Genomic DNA, 15,970 nt, shown 5'->3' on the forward strand with positions numbered 1-15,970 from the left:
GGACATTTTTGGATGTTTCTGGAATTTTTAAGTGTGATCATAAAATCGAGATTTGAGTAACTTAAAAGCATGTAAAACATTATGTCTGTTATACATTTCCGTAAAAATATGTTATTTTCTTATTTTTGTTTGTTTTATAATTTTGTTGATAATAAGTTGTAATGAACAAATATGTTATTAAACGTTATAAGCATATTATTAAAAAGCATATTGACTAGTGGTCTTAGACTTTTATATGTATGTACATATATTTCCGAACTTTTTACATTATACGCATATGTTCATACATTTATAAGAACAGAAAGCCATGCAGATTAAATGTATAATGAACTCATCACCCATATTGTACAGCCTATTTTAAAGGGCTCTTATTTTGATAGCGTATACCGGAAGTGAATCAGATGCAGTCAGATGGACTGCAGTTTACAGCACTGTTGAGTTTACAGAAATACTCTAAAACTCAAAAACAAGGAGCCAGTGATGAGAAGCACGGCATGGCAGAAAGACAGGACAATGAGGTGAACACTTATTTTCACTGTGTTTGTTTCTTGAAGTCAGTTTTTTGAACGCACTTGTTTACAGGTTCAGAAGCAGGACAAAAAAACAGACCAGAAAAACACATAAGGAGACTTTTATCTGTTGTATTTTTCTGTAATTCATCTGTCAAATAAACTCGAGAGCTATGTGATACTTTTATCGCAGGGGTTGGTGTTAAGAAAATCAGTTTAATGCAGTTCTGTCATGTGTTTGCAGCCCCTCCCTCCCACCGATAAAACAACAGCATGCTGTTTTTAACTGGCAGTGGCTACATGTACACACTGCATGTATTTAACACTGCACTTCTTCAGATTTCAACACGAATATGAAAAGTGATTTATGTTGAGACTTGATTTGTATTGTTATAACCTCTAGACACTGTCGTTTATGCTGTGTCATTACTATTGGTCTGCACTTCTCACTGCTGTAGGTTTGTGGAAATTTCCAGGGGGAAATTTCCATTTTTGAGTTTTTAGTTACAACATAAATGTTTACAAAGCAATCTGTCTAAAAAGCACATTTTTTTAAATTCATGTTACACACATTTGAAAGCTTTATCTTTATATGATATTTTTTAGGAATGTGGCGATATACTTAGCTCACAACATGATACTGGGTTCACGATATGATAGTATCATTATTTTATTGAACAACATTTAAATTCAAATTAAATAATAAAATATTTATTTCTCAAACATTAACAAATTTCAATGACATTTTTTGTACGTACAACTTCTTATAGCATTGACAACATTGAAGGTTTGATTAAACCTTCTGTGTGTAAATTAATAATAAAATGAAGCAGACCTGTCATTAAAGATTAGAAACAGAATTTTAACATCAAATTAAAATTATGAAAGGAACGACAAACCCTAAGAGACAGCTTTTAAAAGCAGTAAAAGCATAAAAAATTCAATTTTCCACTTTCATTTTTTTAATAATTATATTTTGGGGCTTTTTCTGCATTTTTTAGTCCCCAGACACATACGAGCCGGGTCATGACCCGTCTCATGCTACTGTATGTCAGAAATCGCGTTCCCATGAGCCAACAGCTCGTATAGAGAATGTGAAGCTGATGTCATGCCCTATGTTGCATGTTGCAGTGGCGCCGCCATTTTAGGAGGATCATACTCCACTGCTATTATTGTTTTGATATGTACTGTTATTTGTTTTGTTTAATATATGGAGAAATCGAAAGTGAAAGAACTAGGGGCTTGCCACTTTTCCTGAACGACTCTGCGTAATGCTATTGCAGTTTTTAACACAGCAAGACTGACCTACCATAGTTATATTTCCTAATTAAACAAGAAAAATCGCATTGAACGCACTAGCAGCGATCCTCCCAAGATGGCTCAACTTTTAACACGGCGTTGCGTAGCTTAACCTTCTCTATATGTGTCTGGAGCGCTGACCACTGAGCCACAACTCTGACTCATTTTTTTCAATTTATTAGGATAACATTAAATGTTTCGGCCTAAAGTTTTCTGAATGTTTCTGTGTGCAGGTGGAGGAGGCAGAGCAGGTTTATCTGCTGATGAAAGAGCAGTACAGGATATCACGCAATGTGCGTTTGTCCTGGTTCCTCAGCAGATTAAATCAGGTCATCCGGCCCTGTTCACAATCTGAACTGGTAAAACAATTATATAGTAGTAATGGTCTATTCCATTGATATAAGTAGGCAAATTAGGTCTCTCGGTCCATTACCCATGATAATGTTTTTGTGGTTTGTGCTCAGCTGAAGTCAGAGAATGAATTGGACGTTCTGAGTGTCCTCCCAAAAGGATGGCAGCCCGATTCTCCCCCCTCGTCCTGCTCATGTCTGCTGGTTCCCTCCACACGCGTGACCTTCCTGGCTCGCCGGTACCGCTTCATCATCCAACTGGACCTGAGTCCCTCTACCGGGATTGTGGTAACAAAAATTAATCATCAGATTTACGCTTAATCTAGCAGTGTTAAATGATAACTTTTTTGTGGCTCTTTGAATAGAATGCATTGATGAAATTGGTGAGATATTGTGTCTTTCTTCAGGATGATAGCACAGGAGAGATGATCTTTGATGAAGTCTTCCACGCTCTGTCTCACTGTTTGGCTGGACTGGCGAAACCTTTCATAGTTCCCGGAACTGAGCTACTGTTTAAACCAGAGATTTTCATCACCATTCTAGCATATTCCTCCATCATTGGTCTTAGTTCTCACCAGGTGTGTAGTGTCTCATGATATTATATATTTGTGATATGTTTCTGTGTCACTGCCAGACACTTTTTTTATACCAAAATATTTTTAATCAATATCTTGTTAATAGATAATGTACTTCCTAGGGGTTGTTAATGCAAAAGAACCCTTTTCAGGGTGTGTCCTGTTCACCCTGTCTGGATTTATTTTGCAGTAATAAACCAGCTGGATATCCATTATCCTTTCCTTAAGTAATAAGGCCATTATCCTTTCCCATTTTAACATTTCCTATAGATCGTTTCATCGGACGCCTGCGCCTGTACAACATTTAACTTCCGTCTGGCTAATGTCTAATAATATAACTATTTATATTTTATTTTATTTATGTTCATATTAATTTATATTATTATTTTATTGTATAATAATTGTATTAAATAAAAGATTTGTTGAATTTTGTATGTTAATTTGATTAAATAATCAAATTGTTGAATGGATCCCGTATGGGACATTGGCATCTAGCGGTTAAGCTTGGTATCGCAGTCTATATTCAAAATATTGGAAAGGCAAGCTTAGCCAAGTAACGGTTCTTCGCTGTTTCTTTTGCTTGTTATGAGAAATAATCTACAGGCACTCTATTATTTGCGAATGTGTAGCGGAAGTTAATGGCAGCCCATGAATGCGCGCATGCACAGTAACATTAGCGTTTGTTTATGTTGTTGCTTTGAAACCGTCTATACTATTTTAATATCAAAACTGTCACAATTGCAATTGTATTAAGTAACTTTAACAAATATGAACTTCAACGTTTCTGATTGCTAATCCGTTAACTAATCTTAATGGTTAAGACGTCGGATAGGACTTTAATGTTAATGTTAGCTAAAAAGAGAAGACTAGGCAAGTTCTGATTAGTAATATCTGTGGTGTTTTGTCCGTCAGGTGCTGGTTCAGGGCTGTGAGCTGGGCTCCATGGATCTGGAGAAGTTTTTGCTGCAGATCTACCAGCAGCTGAGGGCTGTGGAGAGCAACATTGCTGAGGTCCTTCAACAGCAGCAGAATCAGGCAAGAGCAGCTCATTTCTGTGTTCAATACCAGCGTTCATCTATTGATCAGTGACTGTGCGTTCCCACAACTGGAGACTAAACTGAGCGTGAATAAGAAACCGGAAACACAGAAGCGTCGCGACTTTTAAGGTGGAGCGGATAGCGTCAATAACATCGCATATGAACATCAGGTTCCAAAGCAATTGTACTGACAGGTACACCACCTTACTTGCGTACACATTTGGGCGGTCTTAGTCAATTCATACCATGAACTGACGTATATTTGTGGGGGTGTGGTTACACGAGGCGTTTCAGGCATGCCTGGGTGAGCATTTGCTTTTAGATAGAATGCATCTTTTGTTCCGACACTTTAATTTTTGCAATTTTACGTGTCTAATACATGCATGGGCAACTTATAACACACCAAAGACACAGAAAAACACGTGTTCGCGCCGTAATTCGATGCAATAATAGATGGAAATCTTACAGCCAGTACGTTTCTTACCTTAACCACCTTCTACCAATTTTCTGTTTTGCTCTCAACAACAAGTCCAGGCAAAACTACTGAGTAGGCACCAATCAGAGGCTGCAATTTTATGATGTCATCACGTAGACTTCTTACAAAGTATTTTGCAGTATTTTAAAACTACAAAAATACAAACACTGAAGTACTTTGAGACAAAATATGAAGCCATTTTCATTCATTTAATCAAATTACAAATGACTTTTGTATTTAAAATACGTATTTGAAATACATTTATCATAAATACTGCCCATCCCTGAACACACCCTTAATCAGACCCCCACGTCGCGTGCTCACATATACACACAGGTGCTCACAGTGGTGCGGTGTTTACAGACTTTTTTCCTTCAGAGAGTGATAGCGACTAGCATCATTTTGGATAAACCTTAACTTTAAGTAAGTGGAAAAATTGATCTCTGCGTCTTTTCCGTTCAATGTGCGGCAGAAGCAGCACATTCATAACCAAACAGCAGCTTAAAGTTACTTGTAAGTGAATGAATGAATGAATGAATGATTACAAAACAGCATTTACAAGCACCTGTCATCGTTACTGACTGACTGGACATATGATTATAAACATTTGTCTGTTATTATTGTTTTATGTCTGACAACAGAAACATTAAATATGTAAACGACTCCAACTTTATTGAATATTCAGTTGTGTTAAAAACACAGTAAGTTCAGAGAGTAAATGCATGTACATAACGATGATGTCACAAACATGCTAATTAGCACGTAACATCACCTTGCACCATAGTGACGGGTAAAAATAGATTATGACGGATTTTTTAGGAGCCTGTCTGTCAAAATGTCGGACAATGAAAAAGTCTAGCTCAACCTCTGCTATGGTTGTTAATGGTGACCCAGAACTGTTTAGTTTCCCAAATTCTTCAAAATATCGTCTTTTGTGTTAAACAGAACAGAGATTTTAATACCTTTTTGGAACATCTTGTGGTTGAGTAAATGATGACAGCATTTTCATTTTTGGGTGAACTATCCCCTTAAGTAAAGGCAAAATAAAGCTGCAACTTTATATGGTAAAACATAAGCAAAATCAGTTATGAACGAGTTTAAAGCTGTCTGTTTACTTTACCTCAATTCACATCACTAAGCTTACAATAATGATTTATGTTGTTTTTCTGTCACCTATTGATTTTTATGTCGATGCTTGAAACAGCTGCACAATAAACAATCTGTAGTGCGGAAGTTAAGAAGTCTGTGTACTAAACAGTAAGTTTGTGTTTGATCATCAGTTCACTGGATCTCTCTGTCAGTCCTACTCTAATGATGCTGTGGATGAGTCGTCTCAAAGGAAGCCAGCGGTTTCCATGGTAACAGCGGATGTTGGGCTGGTCAGCATGGTGAGGCAGGGGATTTTAGCGCTACAACTTTTGCCTCCAAACTCCGGCGCAGGTCAGTGTGTCCCCACCTGTTATACTGCCCTGCCCAATAAAATTTCACTAACATGAATTAATAATTCATAGTTTTATTCAGTTCACGTTTTACTAAATAAAAGTCACCTTGCAAAGTGAAATAAAATCATGGGCGTAGCAATAATGAATCAATAATCTTTTGTTTTATGCTGGTGTGCAGGTATAATAATCATTACAGACGGGGTGACAAGCGTTCCTGATGTAGCAGTCTGTGAAACTCTATTGAACCAGTTGAGAAGTGGAACTATCGCCTGCTCCTTTGTCCAGGTCCTGCAATGCTTGTGTTTGACTCCAGAAAATGATTAATATTGTGTAATTTATGTCTGAGATGTGGTTTGTTATATAAATATTGTCGTTTTACCAATGTGTTTCCTTCAGGTGGGCGGGGCATACTCGTACAACTGTAGTTTTGGCTACATCCCCAATGTGGAGCTAATGAAGTTCATCTCCATGGCAACCTTTGGCTCATACCTGTCCACGTGTCCAGAACCTGAATCTACAAGCCAGGTGTTGAATGCCTATCACCGCGCCTTCCTCACATACTCCTTCCTCAGGATGGGCGAGTCCATGAACCCCGAGTATTACTGCTGTAAGCCCAGTACTTTACAATGTTTCTGTTGTTTCAGAAAATTCAGTAAAACTATACAGACCGGACGTTTTGGGAAAGTGTTTAGGTAGATTGTGTGTTCTGGACCATGAACTGTTCTAAGAGAGAGTTGCTATTTTCTCTTAAAGGGATAGTTCACCCAAAAATGAAAATTCTGCTATCATTTATTAGCCTCGTGTTGTTCTGTTTAACACAAAATAATATATTTAGAATAAATTAGGGAACCAAACCGTTGTGGGTCACCATTGACTACTATAGTAGTTTCGTTTCCTACTATGGAAGTCAATGGTGCCCTAGAACTGTTCGGTTATAAACATTCATACTAATATCTTCTTTTGTGTTCAGTGGAACATTAACATGTATACATTTTTTAAACAACTTGAGGCTGAGTAAATGATGACAGAATTTTCATTTTTGGGTGAACCGTCCTATTAATACCTCCCCACACATTTTCAGTCAAAGAGCGGTTAGCATAACAGCTTTTAGCATCTTAGTACGTCTGTTATCTCTCAGTTCTGCCCAAGAAAAAGTTCATGTTGGTTTAGAGAGGGTTTTTATAAATGATCATAAGATTCATGGTCTGAGGTCAGTTCTCTAATGGTCATAAGTCATATGATCGTCAGACAGTCTGCTTCCCTCCTTCCAAAATATTCTGATGTTGCCGAGTCTTTTGAGAAGTGTAGCATCTGTCTTATACCACAGATGATGGCAAGAAACCACACTGTTCCATTTCACTTTCACTACTGAAGCTGTATTCTAGCATGTTGAGGTCTGACTGTATGTAGTACATTAAATAATGACAGAATTTATATTTTGCGGTGAACTATCCCTTTAATCACCCTCATGTCATTTAAGACCTATATGTGACTCTTTTTTTCTGTGGAACACAAAATAAGATATTTCAAGAAATTTTGAATCCATACCATGGAAGTCAATGGGGGTCAATGTTGTTTGGTTACCAATGTTCTTCAAAATATCTTCTTTTGTGTTCTGCAGAAGAAAGAAAGTCATACAGGTTTGAAATGACATGAGAGTAAATGATGAATGAATTTTCATTTTTGGCTAAACTATCCCTTTAAAATGGCTGTAATCTAGTACATTCAGGTCTTGTTCTTTATACTAGAATAGTGTTTTCTATCAATTTTGTCCTGTTGAATAATAATAATCAGTTTTGTTTTGATATGTATATTGTGTTCAACTAAGAGTGGTTGCGTATATTGGATCTCATTCATGAAACATTCCTAAATATATGATAAATATTCAATTAAAGGGATACTTAACCCAAAAATGATTCACTCACCTTCGAGTTGTTTCAAATCTGTATAAATTTCTTTGTTCTGATGAACACAGAGAAATATATTTGGACTAATGCTTATAACCAAACAGATCTCACCACCCATTGACTCCCATAGTAGGAAAATTTACTTTTATCATTTTTTTGTTCATTTTGAAGAATGTAGGACAGCAAACAGTTCTGGTGCACTTTTGACTACCATTGTTTTTTCCTACTATGGTAGTCAATGGTTGTTGAGATCTGTTTGTTTATAAGCATTATTCCAAATATCTTTCTCAGTGTTTATCAGAATTTTCATTTTTGGGTGAAGAATCCCTTTAACGTGTGTCCACCAAAGCGTTTTTAACCAGCTGAAATAATGCCTGGTGCTCTTCTGAATATAACCAGCTGGTGGCGCTTGAGAGCGCTTTTAATGCACTGCGCGTTTTTCCGGAGACACGTTAGTTGCTATGATTATTAATATCCACTGCAGTAACATGTTACCAGTATCTTATTTTGAAGATTATTAATGAATATAAAAGTGTAATAACCAGCAATGTTAACTTCTAAATTGTTGCGTTGTACAAGTGTGATGGTTGGTCAATGTACTGTTTGTCCCGCCTCTCCTCCACCGTGATTGGACAGCTGTGTTAAAAGGGACAGTGACGAGGTCTGCGTTTTACCAAAGTTAAAGAGTAAAATTTTTCGTACCAACTAACATTTTGAAAATACGAATATTTTTATGTATCCGAAAATTTACGTCAGAACGACTTTACGAACGATTTACGCAAAAATTCGTTCTGCTCGTGTTTCATAAATGAGGCCCATGGACTTTCTGAACGTTATAATAGCATGCTGTGGTAAGTGTTCCATACTCTGTGTGTTCAGTCTCCCAGCACAGGCTGTTAAATGAGCATCTGGTGTCCGCCAGCGGAAACCCCGCGCTTGTCATGCGCAGGAAGAAACACACAGAGAAGGAAGTTCACGCAGATTTGATCAGTGTGCTGTCTGTCAGACTGAGAGAGGGATACACCATCCGAGAGGTTAACATCACTAAAGGTACCCAACATAAGAACTATGGTCACATTGTTATCACAATTAATGGCTGTTGGGATTTTTGGTCACCGTACTCTTTTCGGTCCTATAAATAAAAATAAAATGTACTACATCATAAATGACAACGATGTAGTACATCCCCTTTTGCCTAATTCTAAATCTCTCTCGCTCTCTAAAGGAGGAACTCAGCTGGAAGTGAAGCTGGTTCTCCTCTGGAATCACAATATGCGTATCGAGTACCTCGCTGTGGCGTCCTGGCCCCTGGATCCGGCCAAACGCATCACCTGGATGGAAGTGACCATGGAGGGCAGCTATGACATGCTGCATGACATCAGCTGTACCATGCGCAAGCCAATCACAAGCCCTTACCGCACGTCTGTCATACGCCGCTTCTGGAACACTCTGCAGAGGTTAGATGCTGCTTGTGTTTTTCTGCAGATAGAATGAAGATCGTAATGTTTTCTTCCACGACTTCTTCCTCTGCTGACGTTTTAGTTTTAATGCATTATTTCTCTCGAACAGCATAAATCAAACCGACCAGATGCTGGTACACCTGCAGTCATTTAATTCCATCCCCGAGCATTACACTATTCCGGAAAGCACAAAAAATGGAGTCCCTCTCTTTTACATCCCACCCGGATCTACCACACCGGTGAGTTCACACGAAACAAAAACCACTTGAACATAACAGCTACGAATTTAACACTGTTGTGTCCCTGATCAAGACATTTATGTTTTAAAGGGATACTTCACCCAAAAATGAAAATTCTGTCATCATTTACTCACCTTCGAGTTGTTCCAAATCTGTATAAATTTCTTTGTTCTGATGAACACAGAGAAAAATATTTGGAAGAATGCTTTTAACCAAACAGATCTTGCCCCCCATTGACTCCCATAGTAGTAAAAAATACTTTATCTTTTTTTGTTCTGTTGGACACAAAAGAAGATATTTTGAAGAATGTAGGACAGCAATCAGTTCTGGGGCACTTTTGACTACCATTGTATTTTTTCCTACTATGGGAGTCAATGGGGGGCAAAACCTGTTTGGTTATAAGCATTCTTCCAAATATCTTTCACTGTGTTCATAAGAACAAAGAAATTTATACAGATTTGGAACAACTCGAAGGTGAGTTAATGATACAGAATTTTCATTTTTGGGTGAAGGATCCCTTTAAAGGGATAGTTCACCCCAGAATAAAAATACTGTTATCATTTACTCACCCTCTTGTCATTTCAAACCTGTATGACTTCCTTTCTTCCGCAGAACACGAAAGAAGATATTTTGAAAAATGCCGTTATCTGGACCCTATTCACTTGCATTGGTTTTGTGTCCATACAATGGAAGTGAGTGGGGTCCAGTGCTGTTCGGTTACCAACTTTCTTCAAAATATCTTTTTTTGTGTTCTGCGGAAGAAAGAAAAGTCACAAAGGTTTGAGTAAATGATGACAGAATTTTCATTTTCAGGTGATCTACCACTTTAATGTGAGGATGGCAATAACAACCTCCACTTTTCTACATCTTGTAATGTAATGTTAACATGCTAACCGTGCTCCTGCTTTCCCTTAGGTCCTCTCCCTCCAGCACAGTGGCTCAAAAGACTCCAGCCAATCACAGTTCGCCTTCTACTGGAAGCCTATCTTGTCCATGGACGCCAACTTCTGGCAGCGCTGGCTGCACATGCATCGCATTGCCATCATTCTGGAGCATGACATGTGAGTCGGAATGCCTGGATTGGCCTTCGGGTTCGCTCCAGGATCACGTTCCTCTGTGTTGACCCAAACCGACATCAAGACAACCGCTAAAAGGATTCAGAGGGTTTTGTGTGTGAAACATGTCACCTTTAAATAAACCTTCAAAAAAGCCATATTTCAAGATTCATGTTTACCTTTAATTATTTAACACATGCTTTTATCCATTGCGACAAACAAATGAGAGAGCATTTAACATTTTCTCTGTTAGTCATGGTGTCTTGCATCAAAAACAGTCACAGAGTATTTCCATTGTGCGCAAACTTATTTCAGAAGAGCAGAACCGACAAGAACTGTGAACTCTTTTCCTGATTGTGATTTGTTTTGTATCTGTTCAGCCCCGTCCCAAAGCATGTGCATAATGCCGGATGTAACGGTCGATTCAGTACCATCCAGTGCAGGATCTCTCATTCTGCCCTCACCTCACTCCTGAGAGACTGGAGCAGTTTCGTCCTGGTTGAGGGCTACTCTTATGTCAAACTCATATACAGGTAAGACTTCATGCTTGGTTCGCATTTTTAGCGCTTCAGTTTTACAGAGTTTTAATCCGAATTATTCCGACAGTGGCTCCGAGTTTCCGCCCGTCTCCTTCTACCTGGTGCGTCTGATCTCTAAAGCTCCCTGCATGGTGCTGCGATTGGGTTTCCCCATAGGAACTCTGGCTCACACCAGGAACAAGGTGACAAACTTATTTTATTCAGATTTCTTTTCCAATAGAAACTGTAAAAGATATTTTTCTTAGAGAATATTATTACTGTTTTTTCATAAACACTTCTTTCTCTGTATCAAAGATCGTGGATGAGCTTCGAGAGCAGATTCTACGCATGCGGTTCCCTCATCGAGTCCAGAATAAAGAGGCCACACCAAAGACCAAACGGAAGATTCTGGGTAACGCATCGCCCTCGAAGTCTCCACCTCTGCCTGCTACAAAACCTGCGCTGTCCGACCGGCCGTGTGTGGTGCTGCTTAACAAACCTCTTGAGAAACTACTTATCAGGTGTGTGAAAAAAAAACCAAGAAACAAACACTGTCAAGATGTTTCTTAACATGAAATCAAAATATACCTTGTTTTCTTTTTGGACTACAGATTTCTGATCTTATTGGGTTTTTTTTGCAAACAATTATGAAATACAACAACCTGCTCATACTGGCTGACATTTATATCAGTCCCACTATGCATTTTAACACAGGATCTATGTAGTTTCTCTTGTTTTAATACATCACAATACAAAAAATAAATATGAGTGGCGTTACCTGTTGGCATTGTTTAGTTCTCATCTGGTCTCTAATTTACATGTTTTAAAAGTACAACATTTGATTCTGACCTCTGATGACCCTGCTGCAGGTACGAGAAGCTTCCATCTGACTTCCGCACACCCTTCATCTTAAACATGGAGCCGTTTGCCCAGCCGTGCAACATGGGCGGACTGATCATGGCTGCCAGCCGGACAGCATCCTCAACTGTGGCGTCACTATCCCGATACTTCCTGCACCAGCGGTGGGTCTGGGCCGTACAGAACGGGCCGGGTACTGCTGTTTCTCTAAAGGCTGTGGCGCACATCCTCTCCATGCTCTCTGAGTAAGTGTTCAACATTCTTATCACACGGGGACCCAAAAAAATCATATTCAAACAAATATGACACTTAAATATGTCCTTGTATTATATAGTAGTAACAGAAAATATATACATTTTTAATTTTTGATAATAAAGAAAAAATTGGAATGCAGGTGTCTCTTATCTGTCTTTTGTTTACAGTGGCATTTGCTTTGATATTTAGTTTCGTAATGCAATTATTATACAATTAAATGAAAGTGTCGGGGGTCACACTTAGTGGTTATAGATGGGCTGATAACCTACAGGTTACAGGTTCAACCCTCAGAAAGTCCATGATCATTTTTGCACATGACCAAGACTTTTATTTATATTATCTCCACATTACTCCGGGTGAACTGACCCTTCGAGCTATTAAAATGATGCATTGCTGCTGTTTACACAGCATTCGTCTCTCTGAGGGCTTCCATTTCGCAGCCAGCGGTGAGGGTATCGTCAATATGGTGACCGAACTGCCAATACAGGTGAAATCTCACACACAAAGACACTTTATCATTGTTAGTAGCACTATTCCTGCACCTTATTTGATAGAGCATTGATCTAGCAGAGCAAAGGTTGTGGATTGGTTGCGGAAACGTTTTTTCGGTTTCCAGGGAACGCACATTCTGATAAAAAAATATATACACTACAGCTATGGAACCAAATAAAGAGACCACTCTAAAATAGTTTTTAATTTTTCTGACTGTTCTATTTATGCGTTTAAGTAAATGTTCATTTAAAATGAGAATATTGTTTTTATTTGCTCTCAGTCTTTCACGTTGCTTTTGGGTGAGGTTCTGAGTTTGTTTTATTGAACAGATACTAGACTCAAATGTCTGCAATTCATGTACAAATGCAGCTTAAAAGCTAAAACTGGAGTGGTCTCTTAATTCTTTCCATAGCTGTACCTTGAATATACTGTAAGTTGCTTTGGGTTAACCCTATGCATAAATGTAAATGTATCGCTCAGTTTTGGTATTTGTTTGGTTTGTGTTGTATGTGCAGAGTGAGCCTTCTGGTTTGGACAGGAAACAGCACACCTGTATTGTGCAGTACATCTTGTTTCCACCTCATTCCACTTCCACCAAGGACAGGTAACAGGGTCAATCTGGCTACAAAAACGAATATAAAATGCTTTATCTAGCGATGCAGTCATAGTCAACATAGACGATAATGAAGCAGCATAAAATAATGAGCTATGGGTACGAGCCCCAAAAAACTCAAACCGCACTATCCACTCAGTAAATCAGACTGAATTCAGACGATTAAGCAGTTTATTGTCTGCACTTTGGGGTTCTGTATAAATGTATTACCATCTGAATGTAAATGTGCTCCCTCGCCTCTTTAAATTAGATTTCATGTTTTCAGTTATAATACTGTCAATGGCTTGCTCTCAACTACTGCTTTATAATTCATGACCGTAATCACAGTAAATATCCAGAATGCATTTCGCTTTCTTCTGTTGCGGTCGTGCATATATAGGATGTGTAGTCACAGCCAGATGTTCTGTGTGCTCACAGCTTCTCTACAGATGATGATAATGACACTGAGGTTGAGGCGATAGACGTGGACACAGAGCTCAGTCTGGTGAGCGAGTGTTGGGTGGAGCCTCAGAGCGGAACCGTCTGCAGTTCACTGGACCAGCAGCAGCACTTTCAGAACCTCACGTATCAGGAGATCCCTCAGGCTGTTAGTGACCTGCGACACATCACAGAAATAATCATATTTGCTTCAAATACATTTTATTGTACATATACTGTACTGCCATTTAAAAGTTTAGGGTCACACTTTCTTTATTGCTATTTTTGCGACACTTTAGAACAAAAGTAAATGATTCATTAGTCATTAAAACTCTTGAATATGGCAACTATGGGAATTATGTTAAGACTTTAAGATCAAAAATGATTCAAAAATGTTGTCACACTTTAACTAAAGTTTGCAAAATTGTACTCTCGTCATTTTATCAACTACAGTCTAGAGTTCTCACCCTGAGATGCTTTTTAAACGGTATTAAAGGAGTTCTACAGTATGCTGGGCTCTTATTGGATGTTTTTTATTTATTATTTCATATTTATTTTAAAGCACCTGTTATATTATTTGCCAATTATATTTTCATGTAACTAATGTCAAATATTTAAGCTTACACCTTGAGCTCAAAAGTTGTAAGATCACGAAAAATGATTCCTAAACTTTTGAACGTTAGCGTTTTTAAACGTTTAACCAGTTTTTGCTCAAATTACTTTCGAATCATCCTTTTTTTTCAATTGCAGATTTTTCCTCGTGACCTGTCGTGCATGTCTACGATGATCACCTTTGAATACCTCATTCAGCTGTGTCAGAATAAAGAGCAGGAGTGTGCTCTCAACAGCAGCAGAGATGCTCGAGGTACACCTGTCCACATGTCCAAACCTCTGCCGCCTCGCACACAATCAGTTTGTCATGTTTTGTGAGGTTTATTGTGACCTTCTCTCTCAGGTGAGATCACCGCCACTCCTGTCGATGACTGCATACACACCGTGCCTTTCCAGTTTGACCTCATGAAGCTCCTGCCCAAATGCCAACAGATAGAGCTCTTCTTCTGCACCTTTGGTTGGGGTACGGCTCGATCACCTGACCCCTCATCTCTCATCAGCTCTGGTCCAGTAGCTCTTGCTGTTCTTTAACACTGCACAAACTATAAAATATAACCGAGAGAAGATTTAGAGCTAATTCAAACCATCATTGAAACTTAATTATATATGTGAACAAAAAAAGGAAACAGGAAGTGCACGTGGACCAGTTTAGTTTACGTCTTGCAAAAATGGTCCATGGATTTAAAGGAACATGTCACCCAGAAATAAACATTTTGTATGTTGCGTGAAAACATAAGGCTCGAATATGAGGCTTTTATAGGTGACGTTTCACTGTTTTTCTGTTGACCTTTGACCCCTGTCGCAGCAGAGCAAGCGGAATCACCACGGAGCTCCTCCTCTCTACCCAATGACCTGCTGTTGAGCCTCTTCCACAGCTCTCTCCAGACCGAGCTGAGTGATCGAGAGATCCCTTTGGCCAGCGGAGATCACGTGACATTCATGCATCACATTTTGGAATGGGAAAGGGACGGTCATATGGCTCCGTTCTCATTACCTGTCATTAAAGGTAGTTTGTCTATTTATTGCAAAAATATCAGTACCGCTCCTCTAAACAAATGCTTTTTAAAGTGCACAAAAGAAACAACAATCGTGTCCACAGTAATTCATCTTTTTTAGAAGTCACAATTTATTGTCTGTGGTGATCTGTTGATGTGGCTTAACTTGTGATCCCAGAGCTTTTCTTCAATTACTGGATGCGCAGAAGTGCCACAGCTGGTTTAATGTGTAACGATTAAAGGGTTTGATAAATGAATAGCTCCTTGATCGGTAAAGGAAAACATACGGCTTAAATGAAGTAAACTAAGGATAGAAACGCATCGTAAATTCCCCCGAGAGACTTCACGCTAATTGATGTCAACCTTTCACAAATATCCTTTAATTGGTTCATTAGTGATTTGTACCGCCATAAGGAGAGGCTGACCTCAGATCTGCCCTCATTCTGTTTATCTGTGTGTGTTTAGAAGAGTGTTTGAAGGTGACAGAGAGGCACGACACTGTTATGTCCTTCCACACTATGGGAAGTAGTAAGGAGGTGACGGGTTCTTCCAGCACACTGCAGGTACAAACATGTTCACCTGCACACACTTTTAATGTTTTTTTGTTCTTTCTTGGTCACTTTGTTGCTGGAAATGTGTGACTGCACCTTAAAAAAGATAAATATGTTAAAAAAAAAGTCTCGGTTGAATGGATTTTTAAGAACACAATTGAGCAATTCCATCGTTATGGATGTGACATTTTCAGTCAAAACTTGAAATATAAATGCTCAGAGAATGCATTACTAATATGTTGAACCAGTCGTTTAGATTTTAATAAACCCCTAATGATAGACTCCAGACATCAGAAAAATATCAGTCTATG

The 15,970-nt window shown here is 38.6% G+C and overlaps 1 protein-coding gene across 11 annotated transcripts in view; it reads left to right on the plus strand.

Annotated features, from left to right (window-relative positions):
* Window positions 1-393: 393 nt before the first annotated feature.
* The window catches only part of szt2 (SZT2 subunit of KICSTOR complex), a 73,233-nt gene continuing 57,656 nt past the window's right edge, over window positions 394-15,970 (plus strand). For 9 of the 11 annotated variants that reach the window (XM_057337257.1, XM_057337263.1, XM_057337258.1 and 6 more), the window contains exons 1-23: window positions 394-518; window positions 2,042-2,167; window positions 2,273-2,446; window positions 2,566-2,736; window positions 3,646-3,768; window positions 5,526-5,685; window positions 5,866-5,972; window positions 6,084-6,294; window positions 8,474-8,644; window positions 8,820-9,051; window positions 9,164-9,293; window positions 10,209-10,354; window positions 10,729-10,881; window positions 10,955-11,069; window positions 11,182-11,387; window positions 11,736-11,969; window positions 12,388-12,466; window positions 12,987-13,075; window positions 13,502-13,670; window positions 14,252-14,366; window positions 14,457-14,576; window positions 14,919-15,119; window positions 15,574-15,671. In XM_057337257.1, coding sequence (XP_057193240.1) covers window positions 402-518; window positions 2,042-2,167; window positions 2,273-2,446; window positions 2,566-2,736; window positions 3,646-3,768; window positions 5,526-5,685; window positions 5,866-5,972; window positions 6,084-6,294; window positions 8,474-8,644; window positions 8,820-9,051; window positions 9,164-9,293; window positions 10,209-10,354; window positions 10,729-10,881; window positions 10,955-11,069; window positions 11,182-11,387; window positions 11,736-11,969; window positions 12,388-12,466; window positions 12,987-13,075; window positions 13,502-13,670; window positions 14,252-14,366; window positions 14,457-14,576; window positions 14,919-15,119; window positions 15,574-15,671 — 3,447 coding nt within the window. In that variant the 5' untranslated portion in view covers window positions 394-401. The remainder of the gene's footprint in view (window positions 519-2,041; window positions 2,168-2,272; window positions 2,447-2,565; window positions 2,737-3,645; window positions 3,769-5,525; window positions 5,686-5,865; window positions 5,973-6,083; window positions 6,295-8,473; window positions 8,645-8,819; window positions 9,052-9,163; window positions 9,294-10,208; window positions 10,355-10,728; window positions 10,882-10,954; window positions 11,070-11,181; window positions 11,388-11,735; window positions 11,970-12,387; window positions 12,467-12,986; window positions 13,076-13,501; window positions 13,671-14,251; window positions 14,367-14,456; window positions 14,577-14,918; window positions 15,120-15,573; window positions 15,672-15,970) is intronic. The other 2 variants (XM_057337259.1, XM_057337266.1) reach the window with 1 other exon arrangement.

The sequence above is a fragment of the Triplophysa rosa genome, linkage group LG7, assembly GCF_024868665.1.
Source record: "Triplophysa rosa linkage group LG7, Trosa_1v2, whole genome shotgun sequence".
Classification (NCBI taxonomy): domain Eukaryota; kingdom Metazoa; phylum Chordata; class Actinopteri; order Cypriniformes; family Nemacheilidae; genus Triplophysa; species Triplophysa rosa.